The 22,374-nt window shown below is 38.0% G+C and overlaps 1 protein-coding gene across 1 annotated transcript in view; it reads left to right on the top strand.

Moving 5' to 3' along the window:
* The first annotated feature begins 3,973 nt into the window (after positions 1-3,973).
* Positions 3,974-22,374, top strand: part of LOC137277442 (leucine-rich repeat serine/threonine-protein kinase 1-like) — a 79,818-nt gene continuing 61,417 nt past the window's right edge. Inside the window, exons 1-2 of the mRNA XM_067809169.1 lie at positions 3,974-4,123; positions 16,348-16,423. Coding sequence (XP_067665270.1) covers positions 16,405-16,423 — 19 coding nt within the window. The 5' untranslated portion in view covers positions 3,974-4,123; positions 16,348-16,404. The remainder of the gene's footprint in view (positions 4,124-16,347; positions 16,424-22,374) is intronic.

Below are 22,374 nucleotides of genomic sequence, written 5' to 3'. Positions count from 1 at the left end.
CACGCAGATAGGACAAGTCAGTGTTGCGTACCCGCAAAACAGAGCTACATCAGGGATGTATCCAAGACTTTACACTTGGTTGCTCCCACCGGTCACATTGTGAAAAGAACTCTATATTTTAACGCTATATGTGTTATAGTGTATTAATTGCAACAATACAAGAATTATAACCTATTCCTAGATATTCGTTCTAGGGTTACCGCATAGCCACAAAAGTAGCTATTTCATACTAAATTCTAAAACGTTTGACTGACATATGGTGCAGACTCGGGACGAATATCAGCTTTTGACCAGGTTCAGATAAAGTCGATCGATACAAGTTAATATGAGTTAAAAGGAAAATGTAATTTTAGGGGAGTAGGTTTTGGGAACACGTATTTGTTTCAAGTATGAAAATGCACGTGGATGACATACAGTACTTTCAGTGACTTTTGATTTTTCCACCTTTAAATGTAGTGAAATCAATAATTATTATCATTATAACATGTTCGCTGTACTGTTTGTCATTAAGCAGAATGTATTACCGATCCATACGTATTAAAACATTTAATACAAATGTCAACACCAAATATAATTAGCAAACTGTTCCTTAACTTTGCTCCATACTTGTGTACGTTGTTTATTTGCAAGTGAACTTTGACCATAAATTCCACATAGAAAGAAATCAGGAATCCACTATCTTCACTAAAACCCGCACCATTTTTGTGGTCGATAACTTTATTATTGTTCGCTTGACGCAATACGGTATGCGTGTTTGGAGACTGGTATCTTACGAACATACGCGTTTGTACATCTTGTAGTGAACTATGTAATATCCTGCATCTAAACAGAGATGTGTCAGTGAGCTTAATCATAAAGTTCTAAGGACTCGAGGTGTTTATGGGCAACCTCTAGTTCAACAAGACAAGATACAGTGCATGTGTACTTTTGCAACCCCCCGGAGAAATATACCAAACGTAAGTGGAACTGGTGAGCGCATCTACTCATTTAGTATAAGTTCTCCCATACGTGGTATTATAAGCTGTCTAAATGACATTGTGTAGACATTATTATTCGTATTCAGTGCACGTATTCAGTGAATGTAAAAAAATAGGAGAGTTATTCCTATCAGACTCATTTCAAGACCTTACATTCACATTTTTTTTTATTAAACTAAAAAATTGAATTTCATCTCTATTCAGACAGTCCTTGCTTTCGTCTGAACTCTTCTCGTATTCTGTCATATGTGACTGTTTATAAAGCAATGGCGAAGTTTTGACATTGTCAGTCACGTGGCAGCTAAACACCCGGATGAACCAATCAAATGATATTTCCGGTACACGAACTTCTGGACGCGCGTGCATCTGAGATCGTCTGCTTTCCATGTGAACGCTTTTGATAGGACACACTTACACTTCATAATTTCCTGTAGACTGAACAAAAGGTATGGTTAACCTCAACCGTTTTTCAAGAAATATTTATGAATGTTTTGTTATTTTTACTTGATAATTAGTCTTCTTCGCTGAAAGGAATAGTTGACATTGTCTTGAGAAACGCACGCGTACGTCTGAGTATCAATGTATATCAGCTTAGATATCAGCTTTGAATCATAGATTCAATATCTATGATGAATGACGTTTTTTTCTTTTTCTAAATTATCATCTTCATATTGTCGCATTTACTGTACTGTTTACACAGTCACACACACATTTCGTGAATGAAAGTAGTACGTACAAAAAGGCTGAGATGCAGCCTGGGCGTACACCTACTTCTAAGACTAAGATCGCACGGAGTTATAGTCGGTTTGGAGATCGGGCGGTGACAAAACGCCGTGTCATTTGTTAACATTTTACAAAGTTGAACTATTAGTCACATAACGTAACTGTGTAGACAAACCTACAATCTAACTGATGTTTGAAAACAGGGCATATAATACTTACATACGATCCACGCTTTCCGGTTAAATATTTTGCCAGCGGTGCCGTTACAAGTGTCTCCTTGTACCTATTCAATAACCATTGTAGGCTGTAGAGCCGCTGAAGCTTTGTTTCAAAATAGTCCAGGTGTAAAGGGTTTTTCTCAGAAATATTAAATAGCATGAATAATTTGCAATACTGAATATCAACTGTTACGTCGCAATATCACTATACGAAGAACACACTTGACTGATTGACCGTTGATCCGACACAATGTACGTCGTGTTTGAAACCTTCAAAACCATGTCGTCGCAGCACATTAGTACTGCAAGAGTTATGCCCCCTTATTCACGGCTGGGCACTACAGCTGCATACTTATTTTCGAAAACACTTTATCAATGTTGAGCTATACTTGACTTTGACTTCTATGAGTGAGTCATGGCCGGTTTTTACATAGTAATGACTGGAAACTACCCGGATAGACACCGGCATATCATCATGGCTTTGGTTCAACTTTCACTCTAAAAAAGATTTACGTTTTATCTTAAAATGTCAGGCTCAACTGGTTTGTGATGCAGATTAAGTGCTGTGCGAAGAGCCCAAGTTTTACCTTTCACTTTCTAATGAACATGTTATGAATTATGCTCCCTAAACCCTTTACCTAATTTAGTGCGAAGACATTGTTTCCCTGTATATCAATGTCACCCTCTATAGCACAGCCTCATCACCACTATATCCACTGCTCGACTGCATTTTTGTTAGTGGAGGTCTGTAAGCGTTGGATGATACGAAAAAACATGTGTGAGAACTGCTGTGATGAACTACACATCATACACGTAACCATCTCACGATTTAGATATATGTACAGTTATAGAAACATATACAGAAACATATACATGTAGAGGCGCTCGTAAAATATATGTATAAGCGCCTACAAATCTGGTCGGGACAAGCTCTTTGTGGAGGGCGTTTCAATTTCTTTTCTTGTAAAACCCTAATAGCAGTCCATAACAGTTCTTAATCAAACATATCTAAGAAAATCCGGACTTGTTAAACCGATCTAAAGTTGAATGATTTATGCTGTATTTGGTTTGGGACACAGACTAAACCGTCACATCCATTTGTATATTTCCTGTTTCATGCTGTACTCATAAATATTCCTGCAGTGTGGCGGCGTGGTGTTCACGGTCGAGTCTGTACCAGACACACCAACTTGATTCACTATGGCGAACTATCCACAACAGCCTGGTATAACGACGTAGCCAACTAAGTCACGGAAAATGACAATAACTACATGTGTAATTAGCCAATCTGTTACCGCTAATAAACGTTCGGATACGGAGACTGAAGCATCGGATTAATGAATCAACAGGTAATGAGTTTATATAGTAAACAAGATTGGTTACAGCCAGCTACTGTTCGGATATCGCGGGAATCGGATTGTCGGGGTCCGGACTAACGCGGCCTGACTGTATTTAGTAGTCTCTCACGGCCAGTAGGGGCTACTGGAGACGATTCTATCCCGTATAAACCTTTCGATATTGCTGTATATCCAGTCTGTTTTTGGTGTGAGTAGTCAATTATCTGGAACATATATATCACAAACTGGGCACATATTTGCAAATGAAATCGACCTAAGTCGAGATCCCTTGGATGCCAGTGAAACCGTAGAATACCGGCTCACCTCGCCTTGACGCAAGTTTAGATAGTGAGTTCATCTGCGTTTCAATAGTCATATAACAAAATTTCAGTAAAAAAACAAAGCTGCCCTTCTCCCTCTGGATCCTGCTGTGTACACGTCATATCAAGAAAATTAAATCAGTCTTGACAATCCGATTCACACTCACCTCCCCCCCCCCCCCCACCCCCCGAGTCGCACGCGCACGCACGCACACACACACTCCATCTCCTCCTCTCCCACATACCTCCCCTCCCCACCCACCTGAACTTCCCTACGTCAGAAAACCCTCATGTACGCCAAAGCGCGGGCGATAAATTCATTCTTTTGAAGTAGGTGAAATGAGGAAATGTCTTTTCTCAGAATAGAGGTTTCACTGACGTGAGGTTTACTTGACACCGGCGATCGACAGTCATTGAAACAGGCGGCACACTGGAAACAAGTTGATGTCATGTACAAACCTACCCGGAAGTAAATATGTCACACAGGCAAGGATAGTCTGTGTCGTTATTTACAAGCTGACCTGATCACGTTGTATACCCATCCAGCTGTGAGTACATTCATATCTACATGTTTAAAGCATTGTCATAAAGCATCATACTCCTTATTTGTTTGTTTGACTGGTGCGTTTGATCGGTACATGATGACGAACATGCAACTGGTCTGGTATCAAAATCCTCCTGTAGTATCCTGCTATAGAATGCTATTCAGTCGTACGTTTATGCTTGTAGCACCATGAAGATATAAACAAACAGCGTGTGGGTACCAGTTGATATTGATAAGCGGACATTGAGAGTACGACATGTTGTTAGTGTATTATAACCTTGTCTTGTTTCAGTGTAATTGTGGGGCAATAGGAATGAGGTTCATGAGCTGATGACCCTGGCAAGAAAGGAGGGGGAGTCTGGGAAAGGGGTGGAGGCCGGGTGGGTTTGGGGACAGAAAGGCAGTCTGTCACAAACTATCTTAAAAACTGCTGTTCATTGTATTTTTAAATACATGGTATATAGCTCATTATCCCTTTGGCAGTATAATGAAACAATGTTGGAATGAGTAAGTGCTGTGAGCTTAAGTATTTCCACGAATTTCCCTTTCCCCAAGAAGCTAAGTTTGTTGTAAGCCCCAGCTGCCTGTCACATGGCCCCATTCACATGGGCTAGCTGTGGGATAGATACCTGATTGGATAACTCAGACCTGGATGCTATAAATAGACTGCTCATGTTATATGTATGTATAAATGAATATACACCTGTGATTATATTTTAGTTAAAATGTTGTACTATGTGCAATCTGCTAATGTTTTATGATATTCTAATGTTTGGTACTATTTTACTTTGGGTAATCAGAGTCTCACACGACCTTGTGCTATTCCACCTCCAAAATATTCAACTGAACTAACTGCAATTAATCACTATGTGACAGAAATACACAATGCCATATAGAAAGTGATCAGATTAACATGTAACATCATAATGAATTTCTTCTTATTCAACAGTTGAGAAACCTGTGATAACAACCAGGTTGAAACTGTAGAGATAAATAGTATACTGGACAAAAATAGTTAGGGCTATATGTAAATGAATAATAACCTATGTGTTCATTGACAAACTGATAAAATATATATCATAAATGTACCAGTACCCCTAGCTTAAATTTGTCCAATATAGATGAGAGGCTTGATGTATAGTTTGTGCCTGATGTCATGTGCTTATTATGACTATTATTGTTGTGAACAATAATGCATGATTTTAGAATATAAGTTAGAATATAAACATAATTTCATACCATATTTGTAATACAGTGTTGGTGCTGTTGATAAAGGGGAGTTATTTCCCTTCCGGTAATGACCTACTTTGATTATTGTGAACCCAGTTTGAAAATACCTGACTGGGACTACATATCTACAACATACAGAAAGGGAATGAGAATTTGTGCCATTTCATTTTTGAATGTGATAATACCTTTTTGTTTTCTAATTTTCTAAAGGATTGATAATCCATTAAATAAGCAATATGTCCATTATCTGTGCTATTTTATCCGCACCAGTGGCACAATAATACAAGATATCTTGAAACTGTTATAATAGAATATGTATAAAAACTAAATAATCCAATGATGTACTAGCTCTCTTACAGTTGTTCATCAGTATTACCATGGTTACGGTACCATTGTGGTTTTGGAGACACTGTTTCTCAGTGATGGTCCCCAGCCACTGAGAGTCACTACCCTCTGGACTGAGTGAGAGCTAGATTTAATATATGTTGGGGTGCCTACAAAGTATCATTTTTAAACAATTTATTTAAAATTAACTGAAATTAAACATTAAAAAGATGATGGCTGCTTGAGGATACAAAGTAGGGTGTGCCCTATAAAACCCTACCATGAATAAAATGACCAGACAGAGGGGCTACTTAATGAACTGGCATTGTTCTTTGTTGACAGAGTTACTGGATGCTTGAATGATTTTGTTATTACAAATAACTGTGCTTACTGTGGGCAGGACCACACCTAAATAATACATACACTTCTGGGGACTGTTTCACGAAGTGTTCGTAACATTAGGACCAATCATATCTCCATACTTTAGCATTAGCTTACGAATGACATTGTGCTACAAAAGTTTTGTGGATTGGGACCGGTTCTGCAGCCATGTGTTTTAGTCTCATTTATGATCTTTTCAGTGATAGTGTCTCATATACCGAATGGTATACTTTTTAATGATTATTTTATGTATGACACAACTTAGAAATGTTTACTATGTGACACATACTTATATAAAATATTATGTTATCATATTATTACATAGGTGCGGTGTATATCTTGCTGTCAATCAAAGCATTTGCAATTGCAAGATAAGTTGTTTGATAATAATTTTCCTTTGAACTTTATTATCTGATAAAGGACCTGACAGCAGTCATATCATATTCATGAAGGTTAATGATACCCTTTTCAGTGTCACCTGTAAGTTTTTATCTGCTCTCTTTACTTTGGATGCAAAATAAACTACTAAAAAAAATCAATAGTACTCATGCACTTGTATGTCCTTATGTCCTAGTACTCAAAACACTTGTATGTCCTTATGTCCTAGTACTCAAAACACTTGTATGTCCTTATGTCCTAGTACTCAAAACACTTGTATGTCATTATGTCCTAGTACTCAAAACACTTGTATGTCATTATTTCTTAGTACTCATGTACATGTATGTTAATATTCCCCATTACTAAGATAAATGTCATTATTCCCTAGTACTCAGACAGATGAATGTCATTATTCCCTAGTACTCAGATGAATGTCATTATTTTCTAGTACTGAAACAGATGTATATCACTATTTCTTTGTTCTCAGTCATATGTATATCATTATTTCCTAGTACTCAAGCAGATGAATGCCATTATTCCCTAATACTCAAGTGGATGTATAGCAGTTTGCTGTATACAGTTACCACCTGGTGTGCCAGAATTGATTGTGGAATCCCAGGCTTTACTGATTATGTACCTATGTGTTTGACAGCAACTATGTTTGCAAGATCTTTTATCTTTCCTCCCCACATCAAGTTGTTGCTGAAATGCTGTTCAGAGATCTCACCAATATATTGCAGCACTGAAGGTCCTGTTGTGCCTCTCGAACAGTAGCAAGTGGATGTTCACTGAAATGATACTTCATCTGTTTGTCATCTGCCAGTTTCTGTATTCCTATCATTTGACATAAGCAAAAAGCTTATCTGATCATTACTTGGCTGAAAACTATCACTGAAACTCTCAAAGTTCCAAACATATCTGCAGCGCACATGTCAAGTATGCCTGAACTGTTGTATTTGACACATATGTACTGGGGAGCACCCGCTCCCTCAACAGTGATGGAATTGGGGACTGGGCTACTGTCCTTGGCAGAATTTCTTCAACCAAAACTGCCAGCTAAACAGGGGACACTACATTTGAAAATCTCCCTGAGTTGTCTTGTCTGATTATGATAACGAATCCCAGCAGTGGGGGCTTTTTCTGATTTTGAAATAACTAGCTCGTTTAATCACTGATCCAATTTGATCCTATTTCTGTGTTTCTTACCTCGATATGTAATCATATCATGTAAAAATTATGATGTCTGCAGGCACGTAGCAAGCCACTTGTTTTGTAGAAGTCCGATAGATTGCAGAACTTTGTCTATAGATAGTATTGAGGGTTGGCCCAATCATAGCTAAAATCATGTGTAAGCCTGTGTTTTTTTGTAATGGTAGCTACGCCCCTGCTCTGTTACCTATGATAGAAAAGCACACAGTTGATTTGTTTGAACCTGTAAACTAAAAACAACCAATTTGCCATTGGTAGAAAAATCTGAAATTTTCATAGATTTAAAACTGATTATACCTATTTACCTAGGTACACAGCAAATGCTTATATGAATTTCTTATGTAACAATGAAGATCCCTTTGTATCCTGAAAACAATGTTGGCCCATAAATGTTTTCAGACACTAAAAATTGCATGCAGTACATTATGTCTCCCTTGCTGATAACAGATATAATTAGTGCTAACACCACTCAGATTGCTCGACAAAGGTTCCGATTTGGCATTTCTCCTTTCTGGAATAAACACTCAACATTTTTAATCAAGGTCTGATGTGGCATATGTATTACAAGTTATGTAGTATGTGCATGTAAGTGCAGCAAGAGTAATTATAATTACAAAAACAAACGTTTACTGATAACATGCTGATTGATTAATTACTTTTATTTTCCACAGTGGATTTGTCAAAAGCTAGTGTTTATGTGTGTAGGTTTACTGATGTGAACTGAATACACCTCACTGTAAAGTGCCTGTGTGAAAACAACATCATTCCTGCAAAGAATTAGAGTGGTGTCCGATTTATCTAACACTTCCAACACTCTCCCGACATCAGTCCAACAATTCGGTTACAATTCGTAGGTGAATCAGACCCTGACCCAATACTGCATGGACTTGTCGCAAAAATCAGTAGTGGGTGTAAGAGTGGACTGGACTTCCTGAAGGTACTATTCATGGATCAACTGCAATGCTGCAGCTGTGGGCTTTGTTTTAATGAGTCAGCAACAAACCATTCAACATGATGCAATAACCTTTAGGTCCTGAGAAGAAGGCATAGAAGATTACGTTGTTATTGGGTTTGACTGTGAATACAACTATACATATATATTACAAGTTGTTAGAAAGCTGTCATATGGCATGCCACCAGATGCATGAATAAATTGAGAAGCCATTTGCAAGGTAATACCCAAACTCTGTCAAGCCATAGTGGATGAGTATGCTGATGTGACCCAGTGTCCCACAACTGAACAAGAATGGCATGCAATTACTGAAGAATGCATGAGGTGTTGGAAGCTTGAAACCAATGATCTTTGCAGTCTCTACCAGTATCTACCATAAATTACAGGCATTTCTTCTCAGTGGTCCTCGTGGCACTTTTGGTGCAAAGTATCGTTTTTTGTGGATAGACACCAGTGGTCAAGGACATGTCTGACGCACAGGTATTCAATGTATCTGAGCTCAAAGAGATCGTGTGTTGTGTTCAAATAGGATACCCCACCTAAGCCAATGGCCAGTGGCACCCAGAGCATGCAATACTTTATGATTAGGGATGACACCTTTACATTGCGAGCCCACATAATGAAGCTCTAAATAAAAAGGAATTTAGCTCATACAGAGCAGACATATAACTATTACATAAGTAGACCTTGAAGAGTCGTGGAGAACGCTTTCAAAAAACTGGCAGACAGATTCCAATGTTTCCTGGGAACATTACAGCAACAGCTTAACATTGTGTGTAACATCATAGAAACCTGTGTCTGCCTCATAGCCTGATCCAAATACAACACCCAGCCATGCACAATGATCAGCTGGATACAGAAAATGCCAACCACAACATCAGAGGACCCTTCCAATGATGCAGCATAGCATGAAACCCTAAGACAGTACTTCTGGAGCCCTCGTGGAGGAGCAGTACCTTGACGGGAGAGAATGATTTGGGATAACTGATTATAGACTTTTTTTGGCCTGTGGTGGACTTACAGAAGGATGGCAATATATAAACTGTGTTGCTACCAGCAACTGTTAGAGTACTTCAGTGAATATTGAGTCTAGACATTACTAATTTAATTTTCATACTGAGCAATGTTCATGATTGATTTATTGTTTATAAGTACTTAATATCTTAAAAGTCTGAATGGTGAATCGTATGTGTAAGAAAATTCCAATCAAAATTTTGTGAAGTGGCAATTGCAGCAGTTGTTGTTGATTTGTTGCTTCTTTGCCTTCTGTCTTCGAACATTTCTGTTCATTCCTGGACCCATCTTCAGGATGCTTATGCTGTAGTGTCCGATGAAAATCTGCGAAAGGAATGTCAGTTGACCCTCCTTTTTGAGTTTTTTGGCAGTCACATGTCACTGCTTGCTGTGCAATGTGTCTTGGATGGTAGTTGAGTTAATGAGCGGTTACCCTCTGAAGTCACAAGAGATAACAATCGGACGATGCTATATATCATGTTACCCTTCGACAAAATGTGAGAATCCAGAAGTACAAACCAGCTCTACCAACAATTATACTGTCAAATGACAGAAAGCTATGTTGCCACGTAACCCAAATTGATGCTTATGTAAATTGTATGTATGAGTTCCGAGAAAGCTGTCTCCTGTGCTTTACGGAGACATGGTTCAGCAAACCTATGGACAACACAACTTTGGAAGTCAGTGGCTTCAGATCAGTGTTGGAGGAGGTATGTGCATTTATGTAAACAAGCATTGCAAGCAGCATGTGGTTTGAGAATCTATCTGCAACAAGGACATTGAACATTTGTGCATTTGACTCAAGCCTATTATCTTCCTAGAGAATTTGGACAAGTTTTTCGTGACTGGTGTATATATTCCGCCTGGATGTTAGTGTGAAATGAGTTGCTGACACTATTCACACCACTATTGACAAACTTAATGGTTTTTCACCAGAGACACAAAAATTCATACTTGGAGACTATAAAGCATATAACTTAAAACATATTTTGCTATCATACCATCAGTATGTGAGGAGTATGACAAAATGTACAAAAACTATTGACATGTGCTATGGTAATGTAAAAAAAGCCTTTTGCAAAAGCTCCAATGAGGACCTCTGACCACCGTGAATACTGTTTACCATATATTACTGTGTATAAGCCAGATTTTGAGGACAAAAAAGCAGTCTGTAGAAGGGGTTCTGCTTATCTATGAGATACAATTTCATGAAAGTATTTTTCAGGTTGTCAGGGCACGAGGATGTCCTGACTGAGTGGATACTCGAAAAGAGGCAAGTTAATTTCATTGTGACTAGGAACATGATTCGTCACTGAGCGCTGACAATATACAAAGTGAAGAAGGATGAGTTAGGACTGCCCTCTTTGTTTAGAGCTTCATCAACCTTGTGTACACGATTCATGGAAAGGAGGAATTTGACCCTGAGGGAAAGGACACACATTGCCCAGAAATTGCCGGACCAAGTCAGCACAAATGTGGACTTATTTCACACTTTTGTAATCAAGAAAAGAAAGTCTGTCAAGTATAATCTATCACACACAGGTACCATGGATGTTACATTAGTTTCAATATGCCTGGATCAAAGACAGCCAACATTAGAGGAGCAAGGACTGTGAGTGTCTGTGAAGACAACAGGGAACGAGAAGCAACACTTCACAGTCGTACTTTCCTGTGTGGCAGATGGAACGAAGTTGAAGCCAATGATTGTGTTTAAGCCTAAGACAATGCCAAAGGAAAAGTTTCAGTGAGGGAGGGGAGGGGAGGGGAGGGGTGGGGGTGGACTAGCTGTAAGAGATACGATTTTGACACTGATTTTGAGGGTCAAGCTGGGAAGATTGGCTTATCTACGGGGTCTTCTTATCCACGGTAATATACGCTATTTAGTTATTTTGTATTGTCAAAAAATAAAGTCAGAGAAGCTAGTCTTAAGAGCATGTAAAGTCATGGACAAAAGATTGTTTAGGGCAGTTGAGAGGATGTTTGATTGTTAAAATGGTGATAATTTAAATGGGTCTACAAATACTGTAACTGATTATATAAATTTCCTTGTAGAAAACATTGTGATGGTCAAATGTATTGAAATATTTCCTAATAGCAAGCCTTGGGTAACAAAAGCGTTTGAATCAGTTTTAAATGAAGAAAATAGGGCTTTAGTGCACGGGATAAGGTCAGAGTTAAAGAGATTCAGAGAGAGAGTGCTTGTTTAACAAGGAAATGTAAGGATGAATACAAAACAGTATTTGAAAGACAATTTTTGGTAAACAATCTACATAATGCATGGATTGGCATAAAAACTGTCATTGGATCAAATATCAGACCTCAGTAGTTGGAATCCAGTGATGATTTATCTTTTTCAAATGAATTGAACTCATACTCTCAATTTGATCCTGGAAATTTTACAGATGAAAGGAAACTTGTATTGAATTGCATCCACCTTGTGAAATGTTGAACATATGAACAGATGATGTGATTAATTCATTCACTAAGATAAATCCACATAAATGTTGTGAGCCTGATAACTTGTGAGGTATTGTTCTTAAGGAATGTAGAGTGCGACAGGCTGTTATATTTCAAAAGCTATTTCAGATATCATTTAATCCGCATAGTGATCCCATTCTTTGAAAAGCCTCTAGAGTTATTCCACTGCCCCAAAAGAAAAATCCCACTGTTAATAATGATTTCAGACCAGTGGCCCTAACCTCTATTGCCATGAAATGTTTAGAACATATTGTTAAGATCTTACTTTTAAATGAAGTCACCATATTCTTGACCCATTTGCATACGCAGGAAGGCGTGGGATAGGTGATGGTACACTCACTCTGTTAAAGGGCACATGAAACCAAAAAATCAAACAGAATTAAAAGACAGTTATCACTTATTCATAACATATAAAATGCATTGCTAATTAGGAAAAAACAAAGCAACAATTTTATAAGCATATAATCGCAAATCGAAAGTGCAATATTTTGTACTTGGGTTAACCTCCCTCGAAATGACGCAGCTATGATACTGAACCCAGTCAGATCTGGTGGGTGTGCACTCAGGTGTAACGAAGCCTCTTCATTGGCCACTGGTTCATTTGCTGATACGCTTAGGCAACTCTTTGTTTATGGCTTATAAACCCAATTGGTGTTAATTTCAAATTGCATGTGGTCAGTGATTGAAGTTGTGCATTGCATGTTATCAACATATAGGTGTCAATAAAACAGACATTGAGTTTTCCGTGTGACAGAGTCTGCTTATCACAATCAACATGTTTTTTTTATGTAACAAGTAGATTGTGTACTTGTTGGTGTATACAATCAAGATTAGACAGACTACTGCTCACGACCTGATATATACTCTTGGCAGACATACTGTTTCAAGCTCTGCGAACCTATTCACTGTGAGTGAGTGAGTGAGTTTAGTTTTACGTCGCACTTAGCAATATTCCAGCTATATGGCGACGGTCTGTAAATAATCGAGTCTGGACCAGACAATCCAGTGATCAACAACATGAGCATCGATCTGCGTAATGGGGAACCGATGACATGTGTCAACCAAGTCAGCTAGTCTGACCACCTGATCCCGTTAGTCGCCTCTTACGACAAGCATAGTCACCTTTTATGGCAAGCTATTCACTGTGCATGTTATGAACGCAGCATAGCTTTTGAAACCACTTTTTCCCCCAGCGCTGGAGGAAAATTAGTGATTTGTTTGAAGTCGTGGACATTTTTTCATCACATTTTTCTCAACTTTATAGCTTTTTTGATGATTTGTTTCGGTAAGTGCATACCGAAAGGTGTCAGAATCTACAAAGTTATGTTTTATGTTGCATGTAACCTTTAAACAATGTCTATAGGCCTTTAAAAAACCATGGTGCTTATGTGAGAAAGATGTTTGTTGATTTTTCATCACCATTAGTACTATTTAACCTCATTTGTTAAATGATAGACTTTCAAAATGAATGCTAATTCTAACATCATCAAATGGATTGATTCATTTCTAGTTAGCAGACAGCAATTACTACAGGTTAGTAATGTGAAATCATCAACTGTAAACACATCAGCTGGTGCTCCACAAAGTTGTGTTGTTTCACCAATGATGTTCATATTGTACACTAATGACTGTATCCAAGACAAAAACATGTTTTACAGTCAAATTTGTGGATGCTGCTGCATTGGTAGGCCTTATTAGGGAATCAGAACTTAGTTAATGAGCTCAAATTTCAATATTTGTAGAATGGTCTAAATCACGTTTTATTTTTGAATGTGCAAAAAGCCAAAGAAATGATCATACATATTAGAAAAGCTGTAAATATTGAAGATAATGAAATCAAAAGAGTAACTGAATGCAAATATTTGGGTACTGTCTTAGATTTGAAACTCTCCTGGAATGAAAACACTGAGAAAATATATACAATGCTTGCATTTTTCATGGAAGTTGAAACATTTGAATATCGATCAAGCTATCATGATGTTATTTTACAAAACCGTTATTCAAAGTCGCGTAACCTTTAATTACTTGAGTTTATTCGGGAACATGTCTGTCCAGAATAAAAATAGCGTCTCAAAAATTGTAAACACTGCTTCTGAAATTATTCAGCAATTGCTATGTGCATCAAATTCCAAAAAAGGCAAACAACATTTTAAGTGATCCTACTCACATCCTGTTTCCAGCATATTCATGATTGCCTTCTCGACGCAGGCTGCGTGTGCTGACTTTAGAACAAACTGGGTTCACCACTCATTTGTTCCAGCTAGTATTACATGTATTAACAACAAATTCATTGAATGACTTGTCTTCTAATTGTCCAAACTTAGAGTCAATATCTATGTTTCTTTACTAAATTGATGTATCTTTATCCTGAATATCTTAAACCATAGTTTTGTGAATATCATTTGCATTGTCATAAATGACGGCTTTATGAAAGAAAAAACTGGAGAACTGCATGTGATGAAAAACAAGTGTCCATTGGGGTAATAAAGTCTGCTCTTATGGTATCTTATCTTCTCTTAGCTAATTTGCATTAGTGTTCTGTAATTAGTCTGGATGCCAAAAGTATTTGTTTTATTTTCATTGACGGTAGAATGTAGTCCTTTGTGGAGGATATGGTATACTGGTACCTATATGTGTGAAAATCTGAAGACCACCAAACAAATTTTGATCCCGCAGGTGTCTTCTGGAATTACCAGTAGACTGGTTTATTTCCCAGTATGTTGAAATGTTCCTATTGTATTACTTCCTACACTGAAGGAAATGGGTCATGATGACTGGGTTGAATATTTTCATGCCTGACTGATACATATTCTACAACACTGGGTTCAGCAGATTGTGAGGCTTTTATAACCAGTGTGGAAAGGGAAGTACAAGCCAGTACATTTCCTGTGTTTAGTCACAGCTGATTTAATTTTGTTGTTATTTGATTTGTTGGCAGAATTACTTTCACCATTCATTCATTAAGCACTTTTGCTCATAAACAAATACATGCACACATTTACAGCTTCAAACTTTCTGTGGAATATGTGTCTTTCATTTTCCAATTATGATAATCCTCAATAATACATAATCCTGGTATTATGCAAAAACTATATTTCTTAACAAATCCCATTACTCCAGTAATCTTACTCTGCTACCAAGTAGTCACAATATGAGGAATGTAAACAAGCATTGCCATGTAGCTCGTCTCTCCAAATGAATGATCTAGCCAAGATTAATGGCAATATGGAGGAGAAGAAGAAGCAAACTATTTCATATTGTGTCCAATGCTAATAGGCAGCACATGATGACATGAGTAAAAGGTTTGCTTTACATTTGAGACCCATATCACAGTTAATGCACATGTAGATAAAAGTGTATATTGCACATACATCACACATCCAATTTTTGCACACATACATACTTCCATTCATGCATGTATCAAACGCACCCACACACTCACCAACACTCACAGCCACCCAGCCTGACTACTCCCCAACACCCCCTACTAAAAGACTAATAGTCTAGTTAAATCAGCTCCATGAGAAAACTGTAGCACAAATCTGAATGGAATGGGCAACTGATCAAAAAATCATCTCATCCTCCACTGAGTGGGAGTCACAGAACTGACATAACTGATGCTGAAAAGAAAGATATTAAATGGTTGGGAGAGCTGTAAATATTAGTCTACCATTGAACAGTTTGTTCCCTCACCTAGATAGGGGAGATATAAGGTATCTCATTATCAGCAACATGTTCTTCCAGAAACTGTCTCTTCACTAGCTGCCTCACTTGCTAATGTAAATCTTAGTCTGAATCATTGGATGGTCCTATTGATATGTTGAACAAGCCAAAATGTTTGTAGAAGTCAGTTACTGTGATATTAACAATGTCTTTGAGGACAACTTACAAACATTGGTGACCTTAGAACTTGTCAGATCTTTCCTTTCTATTAAACCGAATCAGCATTACCCAGTAGAATGGAGTAGATATCCCTCCAACTGAACTGAACAAGTGCCTATGGAAATATTTCTGTTGGGTTGAGAAAAGATGTTTACTTGCTGGATTTAGGTGAAATTTAGGTCCTCTGATATGTGATGTGGTATGTGATACTCAGCATGAAATTCCTATATGCTTATAAAATTGTTGCTTTGTTTTTTCCTAATTAGCAATGCATTTTATATATTATGAATAAGTGATAACTGTCTTATCTTATCAACTATGATTGATGTTTTGGTTTTTAGGTAGACTGTCATGTGAGTGATATCTTGTGATTTCTGCAGGTGTGGAGTGTGCAGCAGTTTCTACTTGAGGATGACCGGTCACCATCTCCAGCAGACATGACAGACTGGGAACAAAGTAAGCTAAATAGTTTGTTTGTTCTATAGAGGGTCACTGCTTCATGCATATGGATCCAAGTGTCTTGGGCATGCTACCAGAAATAGTCTTCCCTCCCTTTGGTGTTGGTTGTGAGTTACACTGAACTATGATTCCAGTACTGAAATAGTGTTGGGTGTGTACTCATGCGTGCAGGGTGTCTCCACAAATAACCATGTCAGGAGGTGAAACAGTGTTGGGTGTGTACTAAGGCGTGCAGGGTGTGTCCACAAATAACCATGTCAGGAGGTGAAACAGTGTTTGGTGTGTACTAAGGCGTGCAGGGTGTCTCCACAAATAACCATGTCAGGAGGTGAAACAGTGTTGGGTGTGTACTAAGGCGTGCAGGGTGTCTCCACAAATAACCATGTCAGGAGGTGAAACAGTGTTGGGTGTGTACTAAGGCGTGCAGGGTGTGTCCACAAATAACCATGTCAGGAGGTGAAACAGTGTTGGGTGTGTACTAAGGCGTGCAGGGTGTCTCCACAAATAACCATGTCAGGAGGTGAAACAGTGTTGGGTGTGTACTAAGGCGTGCAGGGTGTGTCCACAAATAACCATGTCAGGAGGTGAAACAGTGTTGGGTGTGTACTAAGGCGTGCAGGGTGTCTCCACAAATAACCATGTCAGGAGGATGCGGTAGTGAGGTAACCTGTGTTTAGGAGGGCTGTTGGGCTGTTCAAGTACAACACTACTATTGGCAGACACAGGAACTATATCTTTCCTATATCTCTGTGTATATATCTTTCTTATGGATGCAAGTACATGTGTATACCTGTACATACATAATGTGTGTCTGAAAACTGATATCTGTTCTTTCAGAACAGTACTATATACATGGATAGAAAACTTCTACTTAAAGTATGTCTGCTAAGGGCATGTTTTAATACATTGTAACTGCAGTGTTAGGCAGCTGGCGTTGTGTGCTGGTGATTAGGTGCCTGACTCTGAAGGTGTGGGTTTGACCCCAAAAAACTGCTAGAATCTGTACTTTATTGAGAAAGTGTAATCCCCCAAATGACTTGTGTTACAAGTAAAATGTTGTTATTATATTATTACTATCATATTGTAATCAGTGTGATCTATTGTGAGGTTATGACATCATGTATGTTGGTGTATGTATATTTTTGAGTCCAGGGGATGGAGCCTAAGTTTAGGGTTTCTTGGCATTAAATTGGGTGTCATTTGGAGCACGCTACCAAAAACACATGCAAAGGATGACATGCTTTTTCTACACAGATGGGGACTTCCTTACTCAAACTGAAAATTGATGATCAATAACAAAATATGACACAGACTCGGTGAACATATATTGTATTGCTGATGAGAACAGGAAGTGAATCTTGTGCATGTGCATCTATACATATGCCTGTCTGTCTTATTATCAGTGAACACATTTATGTGTAAGCTGTTGGAGAGCTAGAAACAGGATATGTGTGAAGTATTAGAGAGGTCATGGAAACCTTGCATAGTTTACTGAAGGGAAATACTGAGCTGCCGTTGCTCTTTACAGAGTCATTCCCCATGGAGAGAACCTGAACTGGAATCTTAAATCAGGATACACCCATAACTTTGATTCTAAAGTCACTGACTTGACCTTTAATCCTGTGATGAGGTGTATCATAATGTGCTGATGTCTTGAGGCTATTTGAATTACCTCTCCTGGGATCTAACATATATTTTGCAACAGTATGGTTTCATAACACATGTGCACTAAATTATTAACCAGTGAAATCCTTTGCTTAAACTGGGTACTTCCTTGTTTGATTGGCTTGGTAGAGCTATTATAATGAAGTTTGTCAGTGCTATGTCATACACCCTATATTGCTCCATGTAAGGCATTAGTTTCTACCTGGGCATTGAATATTAAGTTTCCCACAGTTCTAACGATGGCATTCTGTCAGAAATCAATACTTATCCATTGTCTACTACATGTTACTTAGTAATGTAAAGTGACACCACATAGGTTTGACTGGTGAGGTGAAATGGGTTTTAACAACATAATTAAGAATATTTTGCTCATATGATGATGTGCATTCATGTGTATGTGTCGCTGCATGTTCTAGCCTGGACTAAAGTTGATCTAGCTTACTGAGATACCATGCCCCAGTTAAACATGAATACCCAACTCAGACACATAATGCTGACTCCATGCCCACAAGCCCTTGTTGTACCCATTAACTATTCAGGCAGGGACCAAGTTACAATAGCATATTTTTACGTCTTTTGTGATGGTGTGGCTCAGGATAGAACCCTCGACGTTCCGCTCACCAGGCTATTACGTGAAACAGCAGTTGTGGTATGCACTGAAAAAGGGTTTCCTGCCACTTCACCTAATTTTGACCCGTTAAGATATGGAAAATGAATTAGGTGATGTGGGAGTGTCATGCCTGGTTGATTACTCGGGATAAGGTGTAGTTGGTGTGGGAGAATCTGTGTTAATTTACCATTACCATTTCCATAAAATGAGAAAAAAATATTGTTACTATATGTATAACATCACATCAAAAAAGGCATGTTGCCAGTGCATACCGGTATATTTGTTGCATCAAAAATAACACTATTGATAGAGCATGTTATCTTTTCATGTATCATGTAGAAGACATCATGCTGAATCTTACTGTGAGGCAGTCATTTAACCTAATAGTTTGGGGTATTAGTCACGTATTAATGAAATTCCACTTCACCAAAACATCATCAAAAGTGAAAAAAAACAACAGATCCACTAACTTTAAGAAAGTAATCACCTATCTTTATTGATGGCACTGACCATCAAATCCATTTGTTTGTAAGAACTTGTTAATCTATAAATGTGTTGGGAACATACAGTGCATTGTTAAGGGTGTGTTTTACATGACGTTATTATAAGAGTAAGACCTTATATATAACGTATGTACATGAATACATCATGTGATAGGGACTATGCAACCTAGTTCCTTTTCCTGTGTCCTTTATTTGCACTTTATGTGGCCCATAATAATGACTGAAAATGTTCTTTTTGAGAATGTGCACCTTCTATGCTAAGTGACAGATCATTCACTCTCCACTTAACAGCCACCAGTCCACTTTTGTTAACTTTAAAAAATGATCTTTATTTTATTTCAAGTAATACTATGTCTTAAATTCAAATTGAATAGTGCCTAGATATGATGTTGAAACAGTTTCCCTTACTAGACACTCAAAAACAGATCAAAGATTTCATTTCATGACAGATATGTTACCTCTTGATTGCCAGTTTGGGGACAGGTTTTTATGTAATTAAATTTTTCTTGCAGTTTGAAACGCATTGATCTTAAATCAGAATACTTAGGAAAAGAAATGTGCATTAATTGAATGGTTTTTACCTTTAGTGTAACAAAGTATTCTATTTTCTTATTTTCCTGATATTTCTCAGTATAATTTTTCATCCAAATGCCTATGAGCCAGTTGTTAAGTGGTAAGGGTAGACATGTTATTCGTTATTCTAGAGAAAGCTGTGTTATGTATTCTCAAACTTCATAAGGCATAATTATAAAAATGTGTTGCCAGTGATGCAAGAATTATATTTCTTAATAGAGTTGCAGAAAGTAACGTATCTGTTATATCTTCAAAGTAAGAACACAGAAGTCTGTATCTTGAAGAAAACAAACTTATATTTTTCCTGATGTGTCAAGAAATGTTCTCAGTTAACATGGCTGTCAATGTTTCACCACTTAACATAGCAGTCAATGTTTCTCCACTTAACATTAGCAGTCATGTTTCTCCACTTAACATAGATGTCACTGTTTTTCCACTTAACGTTAGCAGTCAATGCTTCTCCACTTAACATTAGCAGTCATTGTTTCTCCACTTAACATTAGCAGTCACTGCTTCTCCACTTAACATTAGCAGTCACTGTTTCTCCACTTAACATAGCAGTCACTGTTTCTCCACTTAACATAGATGTCACTGTTTCTCCAGTTAACATTAGCAGTCAATGCTTCTCCACTTAACATTAGCAGTCACTGCTTCTCCACTTAACATTAGCAGTCACTGTTTCTCCACTTAACATAGCAGTCACTGTTTCTCCACTTAACATAGATGTCACTGTTTCTCCACTTAACATTAACAGTCAATGCTTCTCCACTTAACATTAGCAGTCACTGTTTCTCCAGTTATCATAGCAGTCAATGCTTCTCCACTTAACACAGATGTCAATGCTTCTCCACTTAACATTAGCAGTCAGTATTTCTCTACTTAACATAGATGTCACTGTTTCTCCACTTAACATAGCAGGCAATGCTTCTCCACTTAACATAGATGTCACTGATTCTCCACTTAACATTAGCAGTCAATGCTGCTCCACTTAACATTAGCAGTCACTGTTTCTCCACTTAACATAGCAGTCACTGCTTCTCCACTTAACATTAGCAGTCACTGTTTCTCCACTTAACATTAGCAGTCACTGCTTCTCCACTTAACATAGCAGTCAATGCTTCTCCACTTAACATTAGCAGTCACTGTTTCTCCAGTTATCATAGCAGTCAATGCTTCTCCACTTAACATAGATGTCAATGCTTCTCCACTTAACATTAGCAGTCAGTATTTCTCTACTTAACATAGATGTCACTGTTTCTCCACTTAACATAGCAGTCAATGCTTCTCCACTTAACATAGATGTCACTGATTCTCCACTTAACATTAGCAGTCAATGCTGCTCCACTTAACATTAGCAGTCACTGTTTCTCCACTTAACATAGCAGTCAATGCTTCTCCACTTAACATTAGCAGTCACTGTTTCTCCACTTAACATTAGCAGTCACTGCTTCTCCACTTAACATTAGCAGTCACTGTTTCTCCACTTAACATAGATGTCACTGTTTCTCCACTTAACATTAGCAGTCAATGCTTCTCCACTTAACATTAGCAGTCACTGTTTCTCCACTTAACATAGATGTCACTGTTTCTCCACTTAACATTAGCAGTCACTGTTTCTCCACTTAACATTAGCAGTCAATGCTTCTCCACTTAACATTAGCAGTCACTGTTTCTCCAGTTAACATTAGCAGTCAATGCTTCTCCACTTAACATAGCAGTCAATGCTTCTCCACTTAACATAGATGTCACTGATTCTCCACTTAACATTAGCAGTCAATGCTGCTCCACTTAACATTAGCAGTCACTGTTTCTCCACTTAACATAGCAGTCACTGCTTCTCCACTTAACATTAGCAGTCACTGTTTCTCCACTTAACATTAGCAGTCACTGCTTCTCCACTTAACATAGCAGTCAATGCTTCTCCACTTAACATTAGCAGTCACTGTTTCTCCACTTAACATAGCAGTCAATGCTTCTCCACTTAACATAGATGTCAATGCTTCTCCACTTAACATTAGCAGTCAGTATTTCTCTACTTAACATAGATGTCACTGTTTCTCCACTTAACATAGCAGTCAATGCTTCTCCACTTAACATAGATGTCACTGATTCTCCACTTAACATTAGCAGTCAATGCTGCTCCACTTAACATTAGCAGTCACTGTTTCTCCACTTAACATAGCAGTCAATGCTTCTCCACTTAACATTAGCAGTCACTGTTTCTCCACTTAACATTAGCAGTCACTGCTTCTCCACTTAACATTAGCAGTCACTGTTTCTCCACTTAACATAGATGTCACTTTTTCTCCACTTAACATTAGCAGTCAATGCTTCTCCACTTAACATTAGCAGTCACTGTTTCTCCACTTAACATAGATGTCACTGTTTCTCCACTTAACATTAGCAGTCACTGTTTCTCCACTTAACATTAGCAGTCAATGCTTCTCCACTTAACATTAGCAGTCACTGTTTCTCCAGTTAACATTAGCAGTCAATGCTTCTCCACTTAACATTAGCAGTCACTGTTTCTCCACTTAACATAGATGTCACTGTTTCTCCACTTAACATTAGCAGTCACTGTTTCTCCAGTTAACATA

This window comes from Haliotis asinina, chromosome 3, assembly GCF_037392515.1.
Source record: "Haliotis asinina isolate JCU_RB_2024 chromosome 3, JCU_Hal_asi_v2, whole genome shotgun sequence".
In the NCBI taxonomy this organism is placed as follows: domain Eukaryota; kingdom Metazoa; phylum Mollusca; class Gastropoda; order Lepetellida; family Haliotidae; genus Haliotis; species Haliotis asinina.
The sequence above is the reverse complement of the archived record's forward strand: the minus strand, read 5'-3'. Positions and strand labels throughout refer to the sequence as shown.